This window comes from Colias philodice, chromosome 6 (assembly GCF_061535455.1).
Source record: "Colias philodice isolate Cphi_HAF_F1 chromosome 6, ilColPhil1 Martin Lab GWU primary, whole genome shotgun sequence".
NCBI lineage: Eukaryota > Metazoa > Arthropoda > Insecta > Lepidoptera > Pieridae > Colias > Colias philodice.
Genome location: NC_143091.1, coordinates 7,759,997 through 7,777,841, shown reverse-complemented (window position 1 = coordinate 7,777,841; position 17,845 = coordinate 7,759,997). Strand labels below are relative to the sequence as shown.

General features: G+C 32.6%; 1 protein-coding gene across 1 annotated transcript in view; it reads left to right on the top strand.

The window, feature by feature from the left end:
• Positions 1 to 2,488: 2,488 nt before the first annotated feature.
• LOC149487837 (NADH dehydrogenase [ubiquinone] flavoprotein 2, mitochondrial-like) overlaps positions 2,489 to 17,845 on the top strand; it is a 32,075-nt gene continuing 16,718 nt past the window's right edge. The window contains exon 1 of the mRNA XM_089696537.1: positions 2,489 to 2,528. Within this exon, the coding sequence (XP_089552663.1) occupies positions 2,520 to 2,528 (9 nt within the window). The 5' untranslated portion in view covers positions 2,489 to 2,519. The remainder of the gene's footprint in view (positions 2,529 to 17,845) is intronic.

Below are 17,845 nucleotides of genomic sequence, written 5' to 3'. Positions count from 1 at the left end.
ATTTTTCCATTTGGTACTTGATCATTAGACATTTGGTCTATTGAACATTACAAAGGTGTATTTCCATATGTATGGAAATAAGCTAAGTATCCAATTACATTTTCAAGATCCAAAACAGGGTAATACAATGCGACTGCACATAAGGTTGCTATGTCAATGTGAGGGTCGCATTCACATCAAAGGCTCTAGTTCAAATAGTCAGACAGAAACCTCGCACTTGAGTCAATATTACCCTCGTAGTTCAAGTGACAGTGATAGGGCTTCAGGGTGTAACTGTAAACGCTACTTTTATGTAGCGCCTGCTGCTTACTGAAATGTGATATGATCTATACAACTCATTTGTTTCCACGTACTCATGATCAGAATTTTTAGGTAAGTATTGAAACCCTTCGAAGTTAATGAATGTAAGGCACAGGGAAACACAATATTTCAGTATTTTATAATTAGATATGTATTCTATATTTTATACAAGTAAAAATTCTAAAGCATTAGTTATGACTTGGATAATATTTCACCATACTAGGGGAGTATACTTTAATTCTAGCTAGTACCAAAGCGTGTAAATTAAGTAAAGCGTTCCTTCATCATCCCATCTTTATGATAATAAGACATGATTAAATCAAAATAAAATAGAAGAATGTTAAATTAATCGTATATTTTTATGTTAATGTTAACATCTTAAACTCACATTTTTACCGCTATCGTTAATTTTTAATGCTTTTAGGATCTTGTTACATCAGCGGCCAAGAAGCGTATAATTTTGGAAGGCGTATCCCAGACGTGTCTTCGGGCGAATATAATCCGATCGATTTTCGTAGGTCATCTGATAACATAATCTTACATACGTTTCGTTTATCACGATGACCCGAGTAGCAGGAATCTTGGGGACCGTTATAATTATCCGCATAGTAGGTACCTTATTATGTTGGTAAGGAAGTGGGTCTAGTTACGTTTTGTAGACGATTATACGCAACACTACGTAGGTTGACGGCATAATGAAAACCAAAATGTTATTTTATGCTTCAACAGCTACAGGAAATAATAAAATATCACTCGGAAATTGATTTATTTTATTCGTGCCTAAATAAGACACCCACCTACTAAGTATTACCTAATGGAGACTGACCATAGAAATCTAAATAACAAGACACATAGAAGTGCTATAATGTCATAATTCGTATGAAAACCGCTGTCGCCAAAATCAACACATTCAAACCGAAAGCTAAACAGTACACACAAGTAAACTATGCCTTTTATTGGACAGCTTGATTTTAGTGAAAACTAACTTAACTATTAAATTAAGCTTTTGAATATGTATCCTAACGCACGAATTTACGATTTATTTTAGAATAACATCCCTAAGTATATGAGACTTTTTGCTCCAATACGAACAAACGTGATAATAAGAATGGTCGACTGTGTCATTCATTGTTATTTCGATTACTATGGTGACACTCGTAATACTTGTAAATATTCTATAATTTTAAGGAAAAACGGCATTATTTCTAAAAAAAAATATTTTCCGATGAAATATTATTCCTTTATAAGTATAATTACAACTTGTGGAAGAATTTCCGCAATGGGAATTGCTGAAACACACCATGTATACACTCATACGTCTCCAGAGCAACTGAACAGTGACGAATGCACTGGTGATGTGAAAATCACCTGAGTGGCGACAAGGTCACGCACGCTTACGACTTCTAGTGTCTTGTTATTGCACGCCTCATAAGCGAAGCGTTGAGGTGGGTACTACTGTCACTTCGCGCAAAACATCTGATTTTTCAAACTTAAAATGTCTTTATGTATCATACATTGCACTTGTAAGATAATACATACACACACATATTAAGAAAAAACACTATTTTTAACGTTCATGATATTTTTGATGTCATTTTTGTTATTTAAACTAGTTAAAAAACAGTTTAAAAAAGTTCTGTCTTGGACGTCCGTGTGTCTGTATGTGCGGATCCTTTTTCTTGTTAACACGATAGCGACCGAAATACTTTACTAATCGAGTCTTTTTTTTCTCCTACGCTTGAGTATGCTCAGGAATAGAACCCTTTCATTTTTCAGCGTCTGATTCGATGTGGTTTAATTGTTATTAAATAAACAAAAATAATAATTAATAAATATTTATTAAAAAAAATTATGAGGCGTGCACTTTTGGATTTTCCAAATTATTTAGATTTCTATGAGACTGACCTATTAAATTATAAGCTAGTTTTGTATGAAATCAAATGTTATTTTATAACAGCTGGTATGTTAATACAGCTCTAAATCACAGTAGGTATGTACAGTACCTATGTATCTTGATATACATATTTTTTTATACAGGTCTTCCATTGTTTTAATGACCGTCAAAAACAATGAAATAATGATTTACTTTACTAGGTATTTTGTCCAATAAGATTTGGGTACTGTGTTAAACACTAATATATTATACAGTCATAAAAGGCAAGATGCATTCATTCATTGAAGTGTTTTTCAGAACATATTTCTCAACTTCTGCATGTAATATGTCAAAGGTAAACTTTCTCAAAGCGGCTAAAAGGTTTAATTATAAATTCCCTTTTACTGAGTGAAATACACCTAGTTTAATAACTGGCAAGTATTTCACAGACGCAGCTACGCAGCTCTGAGGGTGAAAGGAATGTTGTTCAAAGGGTCTCCGTTTAGAAGACATTCAACTTGAGGAACGGAATCTTTGCTAATGATGGTTATAAATTAAGTCATTTTATAAGATAAATATTTTTAATATCCAGATGCGATTTAATTTTTTCGCTGCAGATGAAAGCGATTGCGACGTTCTTGAGGGGCGGTAAGAATTTTGCGAAAATATTCTGGTACTTCTATATTATATACTAGCTTTCCGCCTGCGGCCTCGCCCGCGCTTTCAAAGAAAAACCCGCATAGTTCCCGTTCCCGTGGGATTTCCGGGATAATACGTAGCCTATGTTGCTCAGTGAAGATGCAGCTTTCTAATGGTGAAAGAATTTTTGAAATCGGTCCAGTTGTTTATGCGTGAAAACCATACATACATACATACATAATTACAAACCTTTCCTCTTTATAATATACTAGCAATGCCCTGCGGTTTCACCCGCATAGATAGCGATATCGTTACAGTGAAGTCTACTATATAGGTCGGACTATAGGTTTAATTTTTAATCACATGAAAATCACCTTTACCCCGTCCCGTGGGGCCGTGGGTTATGTCGGATTCCTACCGACCAAAACCCCACTGTGTTCCGTCAAGACGCATATTGGTAGAATTCCTCCGTGACCCCCGCACTACGGCCTGCTCGAACAGTATACCTACTATTTTCTGTAGATTGACACTTTTAAAAATTCGTTATATCTTTTGAATGGAATATCCAATTCTTTTCATTTAAAAAGTATTTTGCTGGTATTGAAACAGTCTATAATAAAACATCATTTAATGGGATAAGGATTAATATATGTGTATGGATAACATGGTTTGATTACTGTCGGCACTTTTATTTACTTTGAAAACGTAAAAAAGTTGTTGTAGTAACATAACTACTGAAGATGGACATATGGTATCGCGGACTTTCTTGTAGATATTGATCCATTCTATAATACCGTAGAACATTTTTTTGTTCTATCTTCAATAGATTCCGCAGCGCACGCGATGACAGAAGTTTTATTGAGGATTTTTTTACACCTTGGGTTACATTATTGCATTTTTGGTAAGGATCTCTAATTTTTTTGAAAATGCAATATAGCCTATGTTGCTCAGTAAAGATGCAGCTTTCTAATGGTGAAAGAATTTTTGAAATCGGTCCAGTAGTTTTTGCGTGAAAACCATACATACATACATACTTACAAACTTTTCCTCTTTATAATATTAGTATAGAAGTATAGAAGTATAGATAATATTAGTATAGATCTAAGGCACATTAGTAAAATTTAATCCGCTCTTGAAGTAATAAACTTATCGCAAATATTTTAATGCCAAAACAAGCAAGAGTGAAGAGTCGTAACAATCGGTCCAAAAAGCGTGGTCTACAGACTTTGTATTATTTTTTCTTATATAATACTTAATCTAACCTATATTCTGTTCATAGGTTGGATTAAGTATTTGAATTTGTAATTAATGATAATTCCGCAGATTTGTGTCACGGCTACGGGCTTCCCAGGCTAAAAATTGAGCTGAAATGCCTTTATTTTCTTACAGAATTCTAATCCCAACGATCCCGATCTTACGGGTCATTTTGCTAAAAAATGCATAGGCCTTCGTGTAACCTGATGCACCAGCTAATGAGGACGTGACTGCATCCGGCCTTCTCATTATTGTAAGCTAAGGTGACATGAATATTTAGAATGTATTTGACGCGTGTCGTGGTTTTGGTCAGTATCATGTGGCTCGGTTAGGGAATGCAATCCCGACTCGAGATTGCAAATTCGGGATCCCGCGGGATTAGAAATATCAATCCCGCGGGATCCCGGAATTTTCGGGATCCCGTCTAATTAATAAAAAAAGTTGAATTCAGATGACTGAAAAAGCTAATAACTGCTTGTTTGTAATAGGAGGCCATCCATAAATTACGTCACGCGAATTTTAGAACTTTTCAACCCCTCCTTGTCACAGATTGTCACATTTTTAGTACCCCGTCCCCCCTAATGTGACGTCACACATTTTTCAAACTTATACATGTATCTAAAAATAATCAAAAGAAAACAGTTACTTTCATTTTTTTACTTATTTTTACTTATTAAATAATCTTAGATAAGTATCGAAAATTTAAAAAATCGTAAATTTTTGTGTCCCACTTGCATTACAACATGACTCTAGGAATTAAATGTTGTTACGTAAGAGATAATCTTATAGCGAGAGTGCGAAATTATTAATAAATACAAATAGGTAGGTAGATTAAAAATTTTTTGTTCAAAGTTTTTTGCTCACGTACAAATTTCGTTTCGTTTTATTATGTCACGTCACAAAGCTTTTGATCCCCCCTGCCCCTTGTCACATTATGTCGCATAAAGATGATACCCTCCCCCCTATTAACGTGTAACGTAATTTATGGATGGCCCCTAGTGAGGTTAACTAAAATAACATGTTACTCGAAAGAAAATAAAAACCTTTATTATTTGATTAAATAATAAAGGTTTTTATTTTCTTGGTAAGATTTTACCAACTAAATAATAATCAGGTAAAGGAAAAATTAGGTAATCCAAACAATAAGCTTATTTCAAGGGAATTAGTAAAAATTAGGAAAAATTGAAAAGCTTGCGCCCCGAGTGGTTGTGTGTTGCGTCGCTGACCACTGCCGCCCAATCCCGTCAATCTCGAACGGGATCTCGTCATATTATGCGTCGGGATTGATCCCGAAAAATTACACGAGATCTCGCGAGATCGGGATCCCGCGGGATCGGGATTGCATTCCCTAGGCTCGGTTTAATGTACCAAGATAACACGTATCTTGTATAACAATGACACCGTTACTGCAGTAAAGTAGGTGATCGTAATAATGTGTACATTAATGACAAATAGCATATTTAGCGATGGCGCAGTTGATGACCTTGTCTAGCAAGGGTGTGGCTTATGGAACATTAGTGAACATCATTTTGTATCAATTTATTCTTATAGACATATTTTTATCACGCATTGATTCTATTGTAAAAGGTGACTAACTCACTCTTAATAATTCTATCACAATATTCAAGTCAAAGTTTATCTTAGAACTATTTTTACTGGAGGTAAATCATAATAATTTACAGCAGTGAAGGAAGTAGGAATTCACGGATCATTTTATAATTAAATTTCCATAGTTAATTAATTTTTAATTAGTTAATTTGGATTGGATGTCGAATTTCCGACTGAAACGAATCTGGTTTGTACGGTTTTGTAGGTAGGTACTTCGTGAAATAGATTTTTTGGGTTTCTAGAATGCCAAGTAACAAGTTGTTTTTATCGTATAGACATTAGACTTAGATATAGTATTAAATTTACGTCTATGTTCATAATATTAAATTTACGTGAAATACTATAATATTCACAGTATAATTAAAATTAATTAAAGTTAATTAAAGGTATATATATATATAGGAATTTGTGGGATTTTTTCAAAAAATGCATACATCATAATATTATAAATAAGTTATTATAGTAAAAGACCTCACATACTCTTACTCACGTATATGTTAATGAATTTTAACCAGTCGTTAAATAAAACTATAAACGCATAAAAACTTAAAAACCATAGCATGTAGGTACCGTGAACCGTAACGGGATGCTGGGAACGGCTTCCTTCGGTTTAAGAATAAAGATATTTTAACAACATATGCATCCTCATTCCAGAGTAATTAATGTTTTAATATGGCATCAGGTAGCTATTTACTCCCCATGTCATGAAGGCGTCAGGGCTTCGCGGACGTTGTTTTTGTATGTTTTTTTTTAATCGATAAGCGTTTTCTGCTATTTAGGTATTTGTAAAATCCATACTAATATTATAAATGCGAAAGTAACTCTGTCTGTCTGTCTGTCTGTTACTCAATCACGCCTAAACTAGGTACTGAACAAATTTTCATGAAATTTGGTATGGAGATATTTTGATACCCAAGAAAGGACATAGGCTACTTTTTATCCCGGGAAAATGACGCAATCCCGGAAATCCCACGGGAACGGGAACTATGCGGGTTTTTCTTTGACTGCGCGGGCAAAGCCGCGGGCGGAAACCTAGTTATAAATAATTTAAACATGCATTTATCTGAAATTTAGAGAATATAAGGAAATATAAGTATTTAGTTAAAATCATAACATTATTAGAATCTTATAAACTTACTTATGTATAAGTCGTTCGTCCCGACGCGCGACGACGAAGCAATGTACGTAGACATTGTCTGCTCTGATACACACTTGACCGATTTTCACAGTTTATTTTAATAAATTGGGTTAATTGGTGCATTTATATTTTATTGTGTTGTGGTAGACATGTGATTTTCCAGTTTTATTTTGTTGCTTTAGTTTAGTAGGTACCTAATTCTCGATTCTCATAGCTATGGTATTATTGTTCCAGTAGTTTTGATTTGTTTGGTTTATTTCGGTTTATTTTTTAATTTAAAATAAATAACAAAGGCTGACTCCCATTTAGGCACGGTAACATTAATGTTTAATTTAACAAGCAGCTTTTAGCACATACAAACGTGTTGAATATTACCTTAGCTATAATCCCCTTTTCCTTGACTTCAAAATGAATACCACAAAGGTATATAGTTTCATATTAAAGATCGTTTCATATCGAAGATTGTATCAGCTGCACAATCAATTTGCGACAATGCTATACGGGTCGCTTATTTCATTCAGCAGTTGATGGGAAAATGCAATCATTGGCTTTTATTCTACCCTCATTCTTTGGAATTGTAAGGTTTATATTAATTTACCCACAATTTCTTATAATGCGTAGGTACCTATTGCGTACTGAGCCAGATGAATTTAACATTTAAATCAAGATGTAGGTACTTGATACACAATACACATTATAAACATAATTAATTAAAGTCTCATAATCGATACAGGAGTGCAGTGTTGAAGTGAAAATTTACTTTTTCGCCTACTAAGGTATGTTCAGTATTACGAAATTTTGTCTATGAAAATATGTGTAGGTACGTTAACCAATTATAAACCATGGACCTATAAATAAACCTAGTAGGTGTGTATGTGTTTTTTATATAATTGAGTTAATTAATATAAAAATAACTGCCTTAGGTGATCCCAAGTCATTTAAAGAAGTAGGTAGTTTTTCTTTTTAATTTATTTCATTGTTTGGGATAAGAAACAGTAGAACAGAAAGAAATAATATTACAATAAAATATAATCTAGATACAGACATGTAACTGCGCAACCAACAACTTTATCCACAGATCACAATACCTACATGGATTTTTATGCGTGCAACAAATGCGTCATTTATTATACAACGTTTTTTTTTTAATATGAATAAAAAACAAAATAAGGAAAAGTGCATACGCAAAAAACGCCATCTATACCTTACACCTCTCAACTGATTTTGCCCATGGAGAGACATCTAGCGGTCTATGAGTTATTTACATCCAGAGAAGCTTTAACATAATCTAACAGCAATTAGTATTTGAATCTGAAAATAGATGGCGCTGTAATTAAATATCTTAGCATTTAATTTTTTATTTCATGAATGTAAAACTATTTTTCAAAATTACGATGAACTGTAAAAATGAAATAAAAAAATAAACGATGACATTTTAGTACCGATTCGATTTTTATTCTCTGCCTTGCTACTTGCTGCTCTTCGCTGCCTTGGCATGTTCACAGTTCCCATTTTAATTCGATACATATTATTTGCATTTTTCTTCTACAAATTATTTTTACGAATTTAAAAAGCAATTTTATGCCTTTTAAATTCTAATTACCTACTTACCTCTCCATAAATTTTATCCTATAAGCTGATTAGATGATTAGATTAGCTGCAATGCGTAGAGACAGTACCTAGGTAGGTAATATCCAATAATTTCTAAAACCGTAGAAAAAGCAAATTCTTTAGTATTCTATTGCACGCCTCATAAGCGAAGCGTTGAGGTGGGTACTACTGTCACTTCGCGCAAAACATCTGATTTTTCAAACTTAAAATGTCTTTATGTATCATACATTGCACTTGTAAGATAATACATACACACACATATTAAGAAAAAACACTATTTTTAACGTTCATGATATTTTTGATGTCATTTTTGTTATTTAAACTAGTTAAAAAACAGTTTAAAAAAGTTCTGTCTTGGACGTCCGTGTGTCTGTATGTGCGGATCCTTTTTCTTGTTAACACGATAGCGACCGAAATACTTTACTAATCGAGTCTTTTTTTTTCTCTTACGCTTGAGTATGCTCAGGAATAGAACCCTTTCATTTTTCAAGGTCTGATTCGATGTGGTTTAATTGTTATTAAATAAACAAAAATAATAATTAATAAATATTTATTAAAAAAAAATTATGAGGCGTGCACTTTTGGATTTTCCAAATTATTGTTGTTTACTTCCGAGTCAGGAACAGCAATTTGTCGTGTCATTGAAAGCCACTGACTGACTCTGCACGAGCCTGACTGAACCGACTTTGCGTCTGCTACTAGCCATTTATCACGTCATGAAATGCGAGAAAAAAATCACGGGTTTAGTGACCCGTTACTTTTCCATTTACTGAGTGTTCTAGCTTATCTCATCCGTGTAATACTCTTTAACCAACCCGCTTCGACAGTGCGATGTTCGAGGCAATACTGTGATAGTTTTTACTTTTTACCATTGTAGCAATAAATCACGTTAAGGTTTTTAATCTTGTACTCTGTCAGACTGCTTGGCAACGTACCTTTACGATGTACCTAAAGGGTAAAGCTTAGTGAAGATAGTAAAAGGTATTGGAAGATCTCGATTTCGATGGCTATAAGCATGCTATAAGTGATAATATAGGTACGCAGTTTGTTAATTTTTTCTTTGAAATGAAAATATGAAGTACGATTGTAGGATAATCTGTATCAGCATAAATTAATGTGGCGGATGAAACAAGATAACGAATAACTTTTCGGTTTGAGACCCCGTTGATAGGGATATCAAATGGGAGATCTTAATGAACGGAATTTGCTAATATAAGAAGATTATGTATAATCTATGTCTGTACGACACATAATTTCCTTTTTTTAATTATTTACATTATTTTATGGTATTTTGCGGTGTTTATTACCATAAGATACTTATTCATATAATCCCTACCTATAAAACTAGACGAGGCCTTTTTAGACAACGTTCTTAGTTCAGTAGGTACTTAGTACTTACCCACTCGTTTCTGACGTCGATATTTATATGAATCATTCGGATACCTACTTCTAAACTGTTCTCAAGGACAAAGACATAAAATTTTATCTTAATATATGAATAAAAGCCCCATGGATTTCCCTTTGAAGCCAAAAAGTGAACAATAAGGCATTTTGGGCCATCAGATGATTTTATTAACCATACAGAATGTCGTTACGTGAGCGATATCTGAAATCCAATTTAAAATCTGCGTGAAGTCTCCGCCAAAGCCGCTCGGTTATATTGGAAGTACGGCAAAAAATAAATATGTATTAAAAATTACGAGCTGCGGTATATCGGATTTAAGAGTTTTATCTATGCATTTAAGTGTTAGTTTTATTCATAACTTTTACTGGAAGGTCGACTATAACTGTTTCCGGAAACTTAAAAACGAAAAAGTTCAAAGAAAGAAGTGTTATTTGGAGACCCAGATTATAATATACTATGTGCATTGTGCAATAACTAAATATTAAAAAAATTATGAACAAATTCCCCAAATAGTTAAGAATTTAAATGTGCTGCGTTCGTCATGTTGTTAAGGTAACGCGCCCTCGAATATACAAAAGACCTTAACAGGGCTAGCATTCATAAAATATTCAGATAGTTATGTATAACAACGTCACTTCATATCTGGGGTAACGTTCTGAATCCTAAAGCGAAAGGAAACGACCGTTCCAATGAGGACTATGCGGGAACCCTTCGTGCGTACCATTTCATGGCTCCGCGGAGAAATTCCGCTCTTCACGCGAGCGTAAAGAAAATATTTCATTTGCCCCACGAGCCTGTAAAGCCTGTCTTGATCCTTTTTATGACATCACACGTTACTAGTATTCTGGGCAATGACTGTCCTGATTTTCACAATTTGTTCATAGAGGGTTGTGAGCCACTACCCGAATCGTGCTGTTTAATATTTAATTGACGGGATAAGGCCGGTAACAAACCCAAAAAGGATTACTTAAATGACAAGAATAATTTTAATGTGAGGTTGACTTTGTAACATGTTTCATTTACACATTTTACGATCTAGTATATTTCATCCATAATGGTGAGTCCTAGTTATTCTAAGAAAGCGTGAACTTTAAATCTAATACCTATGTCCAAGATGGTGTGAATTATTCTAAGTGATGCGTAGCTGCTATATTTTTAAATCTGGTATAAGTATATTTATAGTGTTCTAGGTTCTAGCATATCCAGTTCATCGGTTCAAAATTGCCACTCAAATTGAATTTCAAAGGAAATGGTAGCCGATTACTATTTTTATTATTTTAGAAAGATTATATCCACCTAACAGAGACGTGCAATTTTCCACTCCAGAGGCTTCTAAAGAGCAGGATAAACCTTACTTGTGTGGATAAACTAGCTTTAATCTGATATTTCAGTAACATGCTCCACTGAGCTCTATTTACATAGGCTTTGTAAATCGCTTTCAAACAAATATAGATTCGTTCCCCTCATTTTGTATTTGAATATAACGGGGCTGTAAATTGTCGAGAGAATTAAAATTAGTGAACGTGGTACGTGCGCAAATAGGAAAATAATTGACGATAAATAATTGTGTTTTACATATAAATGAATAAATTAATTTAATTGATACGTGATTCATTCAATAATCATTTAAGTATTTTGTATATTGTTTTTAGATAATTTGAATAATGCAGTTAAATTATCTATAATAATATGAAATAATATATTGAAATGAATTTACAAACCACTTTACTGTTAGATGTATTTGATTAACTGTATTGAATAATATGTTGTACACACAGAACTGTGGTTGTACATTCTCCTGATGTTTGCTTCTAAAAATATTGTGTATAGAGGAAACCGTGTGTTATCTTATTTTTATAATATGCTGTAAATGAGTCTATCTATCATCTAAACAGCTCTCTGCAACCAAAGCTGCTTCCATAATATTGTCAATAGAATGTCTCTTAGAACGGTTAGTAGTAAGTATTGTATTTTATTATCTCTGGTACATTTTTTGTTAAGCTGATAATATTCTAGAATCTAGTATAGTTCTAGGAAGACAGAAGGAAAGACGTATTTAAATCGTGCTAATCCATTTCTTCATATAACACCTCTGTCATGCAAAAATTAAAACACATTTAGATGTCGAATACTGTATCTTTTGCAATATAAATGATTGAAGGTTCTCCCAAAAGAAAATAAATAATCTATTAAAAGCAATACCAAAACAAAATTTTGTAAAAGTAAATAGTACGAACTTTATCTCTTTGACAGTCTTCAAGTACGTTGCAGTTCATGAATTTGACATCGCCTGTATCTTTCTCGAAGGTTCACTACGTTTGCTGAATTTTTATTGCTATAAAATATAAAAACCTACCTAACGTCTAGCTTCTGTTTCTCGGGTATTTTGAGAAGTGTATACAAGATTTTATAGATGTTTATAATTTATACCTTAGATATTTATACGTGAGAAATAGATTATGAATGTTATCTCATATTTATTTTCATACCTAGGTACCTACTCGTAAATACTCGTAAAGGATTTCACATACCTCAGAATAATCTACATACTTACCTACTTATAATTTAAAAGGCATACAATTTGTGAATAATTTACGTGATAGATATGTGTATAATTTACGTGATAAATTTTGTTAGCGCGGGTATTTGGATATTTGCCTTTACTGAAACATAGATAGTCGACGTCATGCTCTCAAACTGTACGCACGTCTGCTTTATTGCGTAATGAAGTTAAGAAGAAGTAAAGAAAATTGAAGAAGCAACGAAGCTGACAAGTAGTCGCTGGTAAGAGTAAAATTACACATATTATTGAAAATATCTTTGATCAATTACCAATAAGTATAAATTAGATGGATTAAGCACTTGAATTATCATAATTATAATATAAAAAATTGTGCATGAATAAAAATATGAAGACACAGTGTCAAAATAATCAGTAGAATTTTTATAAACCAAAAAATAATATTAAAAGTAATAAATAAACTATCTACCCTTAGACATCACAGCAAGTTAAATTGAATTTTTTTTAATATACACAATGAACTTACTAAAAATACATTTCATTTAAATTGAGTTCATTTTATTAAATATCTTGATCAAATTCAATAACCTTTTTAAACTTTATTAATATAATAACATTTCGACTGGATTGGATATCAAAGTTTCACTTAACAAATTTATCAAATGTTATCGCAAGTATTCCAATAAGCAAAAAAGTTTCATAAGTATTTTTACGTCCAATGTTTTTAATCGCGAAATTAAAGTCGGATTTCTTCACGATAATTTATATTTTAGCTTTTATTTTATATATTAAACTTATTATTCTTTGAAATAATAATGATGGGGGAAAGATGATCTCTTCCAGTAATAATGAAGATACGCGAATTTCTAATGAGATATTATAATATTATGACAGATTTGTAATATGAAATATTTCATGTATAATGAAAATAAAAAATATTATTTTATCATAACAATTAATATTCAAGCCAAAAATGTAATTAAACGTAATTATTGCTATTTTTGCAAAAACAATTGTAATTACCTAAAAGTGCATAAACAATCCATAAAACACAAACTTTACTTGGTAAATTTTAACAAAATAATACACTGGAACTTCGTTAAAAAAATATTACTAAACGAAGTGGTTTCGTCATAGTGTCTCATGTCTGTTTAAACTTTCGACTCCCCTTTAATGTATAAGCACGTGGTAACTGGTAAAGAAGAAAATCGTGATGCTGGTAAAATTCAAATTGCGTAACTTTTAAAATTTATGTTCACAGTTTCGAGCGCCCATTATGTCTTTAGTACACGATACACGCGTCCTTGCTAACCTTTGACCTACCTCATTATGTTGGAACTTAATATTGCCATGTTAAAATTATGCATCATTAACATAATATTATATACAAAATGATGCACGCCAAATAATTTTGTAAATAATTGGTCTACGTTTATATTTAATGGCGTAAATGAATGTTCGAAACTGTAACAGGTAATTATTTTCATAGCTAGCAGAAAGCCGCAGGCAATTAGTTTTGTTTTGTTTAGGCTTGCCAATATAACATTTATGTGTTATTAATTGATAAAACCGATATAAATATCAGGTAAGAATTTCTACATACCTATTGTATTATAGTTTATTACGAAATATAAAATGACAAACAAGCCCTAACAAGAGGTATAATAGTACCTTATTCCTCAGATTACCACACCTGCTGCCTCTTAAATGTACTGTGACACTCGACTCAGTAACTGAAGTAATTTAGGTACAACTAAGTTGCTATATTTAGTCTGAATATTAATTTGAATAACTCGTAAAAACTCTAGTAATGAACAAGACAAAAGAATCAACACAAGTGCAAAGAGTGTAAATTTCTTTAATAAACTTAAAACGTTAAATCCGTAACGACAAATAAATCCTTTCCTGACCTCCTTGAAACTTAATTGCTTTTTTCATTGCAACTCTAATTTTATTAACCTACTGTTAAATCTACAGAGAAGTAATATTATTCTAATATAAGCGTTCCTTTTCCTTTGATGGTCTTTTACTTGTCTTCCTTATTGAAGTAAAACTTGATAAAAATTAAAATGGGAAATAAGTAGGACTCGTATAATATTACAGGCATTGCTCTAACTACGCTCTAACAATATAAGCCTTACTGCATGGACGTATAAAAAAAGACGGACGGTATATCGCCTAAACATTGAGTGAAGCCTAGTAATGGCGGCGAAACATCCATGTGTGTGTGCCATGTTGCCATGGCAACAGCTGTCCTGATGACAATGGCGGCTGTATTTTTTTCTATAAATTTTGCCGTAATAATTTTGTCATTAAAACATAAAAGAAATAACTTGCTTCCCTGTGGAATGTAATCCCTTGTGTTTTGTTATTTAAAATTGTACTGTTGCGACACCATTTAACCACGCAAGACGGCATTTCAAATATTTTTTATGAAACAGTGACGCAGTTAATCAGTCGGTAGTTCACGACGTAATGGCGGCCGACTAGCTTACTATGGTGAGAGTGTGTGCGTGTTTATTGTCTTTACACGATCGCTAGCTTACTATGGTGGCTTCACGTTGTTTGTTCGTAATACGGTGTCCGTCTTTTTTTATACGTCCATGCCTTACTGTAACATAAAATTATTTTAAAGGACGGTAAAGTGAATATACTAATTGATTTCTAATCCTAAGAAAAATTACAATAAAATATGAGAATAATTTACCATACCTATTATATTTCCTTGTTGTAAGTAGAAATCTGGTCTTGTTTTTATCATAAAACGGGATTTTGATTTAAACATGTCCATAATCCATAATCTCTTAGGTATACACTATACACTATACATACAGTTGAATCGTAATCTTCTTCTTATATATAAAAATGAATCGCAAAATGTGTTGGTAAGCGCATAACTCGAGAACGGCTGAACCGATTTCGATCATTCTTTTTTTATTATATTCCTTGAAGTACGAGGATGGTTTTTATGTAGAGAAAACGTAAATATTATGTACCACGGGCGAAGCCGGGGCGGACCGCTAGTACTAGAATAATAAAGAATACTATTCATCTTTTCCATATGAATGGTAGACGCACGAATACAGTTTCCGCGTAGTGTCTTACTTGGAGCTATAATTTACGATTGTTGAGAGAATCTTTTATTCAGACACGACGTAGGAAAAATGATAGAATGCGTGCAAAACTATAATGAAAGACGTATATATTTTATACTGTATACATCTGCGTGGGGGAAATGAAAAGGTTTCATTATTAGAGACGTAATGTTTTTACAATAGCACATTTTTTATTATATTCTGGGAACATAATCCCTCACTAAAGGTATCAATGGTATTAAGATATTTAATTATACAAATGTAATACAATTAGATAGAGCACGTAGCGTTCGCTTTTCCGGAATAAGGCTATGATCATATTTAAGGCCTCACTAGATTTCGAGTAAGCTCCTTTGAACGTAGGCGATGTCACAGCCACAAGGGTTACCGCAGTCCGCACTCCCCATGGGTCGAGGGTTAAAGCAAACAGAACGGATTAATGTTTCGACCTCTAGATAAAGGCACAATACAGATATTACATTCGATACCTACTAAATTGCAGAAAGTTTACCTGTTACGAACATGGTGTGCTCACTCACTATACTAAGTCTAACTTCGACGAAATGTTTGCGTTGATCCACCAAAATTTTCGTTGTGTAATATGCAGATTTAAATTAACAAACTCAATTTATATTTTTGGTTTTATGGCATTCAAATGCTTTATAAATATAAATTTATAAAGAATAGAAAAAATTCGATCACGAGGCGGGACTCGAACCCGCATCCTTCGCGCCATTCCGGGGCGGATGCCTCACCAACTCAGCCACTCGTGACCCGCCCGAGTGATCGAATTTATTCTATTCTTTCAGTTTTATGTGTCTGAAGGGACACACCGCGCGCCATCTATTGAGATGATTAACAACCATTTCAACCAATATGAAGCACTTTTCAGTGAATACAATATTGTAACGATGGAACACGACCTTTTTTGTTGAATTTATATTTTTGGTTTTATGGCATTCAAATGCTTTATAAATATAAATTTATAAATTTTTTCTATTCTTTATAAATTTATATTAACAAAGCTCATGTTCATGATGTCCAGAAACTTTAAATTAAAACATAATACTGAAATGCACTATAATTGGAGCCTCGAGGATTTCTGGATGTCAACTACAAGTGATTTAAATAATGCCATATTGAATTTGGTGTAGTGTGCTGTGTACCTACATTATATTTTCATTTCATTTCGAACAATAATTTTTTTATCAATTTAATCTTTTAACAAAATTGATGAAACATTTTCACAATTACTATAAAAATGTTATATTTATTTTTAGATTTCTAACTTCCATTTGTTCCACACTGCCAATATTTAATAACCTTTTACCATAATATATATCTTCAGCGTACCCTCTATAATTTGAAACATTTAATGGTTTAACTTGGTTTCGAATAATTAAGAAGTACTAAAAGCTTGTTAATGTTTCACGCATGGGAGGAACTCCCATCCAACGGGGAGGGATTTATTCCTTACGATTCCGTCCATGCGTATTACTGTGTCTTAACTCACAAGTATTTCGACATTAATTGTTCTGAAGAAGCTCAAAACAAATAAATTTCCTCATAAAGAGCTCGCTCGTCTTAAATGTAAATTAAATGCTCACTTTTTTTGTTTTATTTTTCCATATTTCATAATTAACGGACATTGCTTTCAGAATACATAAAACAATATTGTTAATGAAATACAAAATAGTTAGAATATATGCTTACGGACTCCTGAATAAAATATAGCTATTTTAATGATTTCAAAGGCTCCTATTATAATGTCAAGGGGCCAGTAAATATACTAATGAAATGCTTTTCATAATGCATTCGTTGCATAACCGAGTAAATGTGCATTGTTAAGCATCATTCAGTGAGAGTTTAAACGTGTGAATTTTATTATTATTTTTTATACAAAATTATGGCCATTCAGTTTATATACGATTATGTTTTGAAATTTCTAATTGTTTTCCATAAAAGCCCCTGCTCTTGAAAGAGTTTCAATTAAATGAAATGTCTTTCATCACAGCTATATATAAACTAACTTTTATACCTCACTTCATCATCAAACACAATTTCTTTTTATTCTTTTGGATGAAGGCACTAGCGTTTTTATAAGGCTAAGGATTTGCCTTAAAGAAGTGGAACGTGAATCATTTTGCAAGAAAAATCCTTAAAGTTTCAACTTTGCATCTTTACAGTTCTTAACAAAGCGATGTTTTCTTCTAATTTTTTAGTAGAGCGTAATATTCTGTTCGGAATATCAAATATATATTTTTTAATTGCGTGATAATATGCTTCAAATATTCTGGCTTTAATATATACAATTTAGGATGTTCTCTTTATTCAATGTCAACTATAAATATTATTAAAGTTAAATAATGTTCGAGTGACAATCAATTTCAGTCCACTAAGT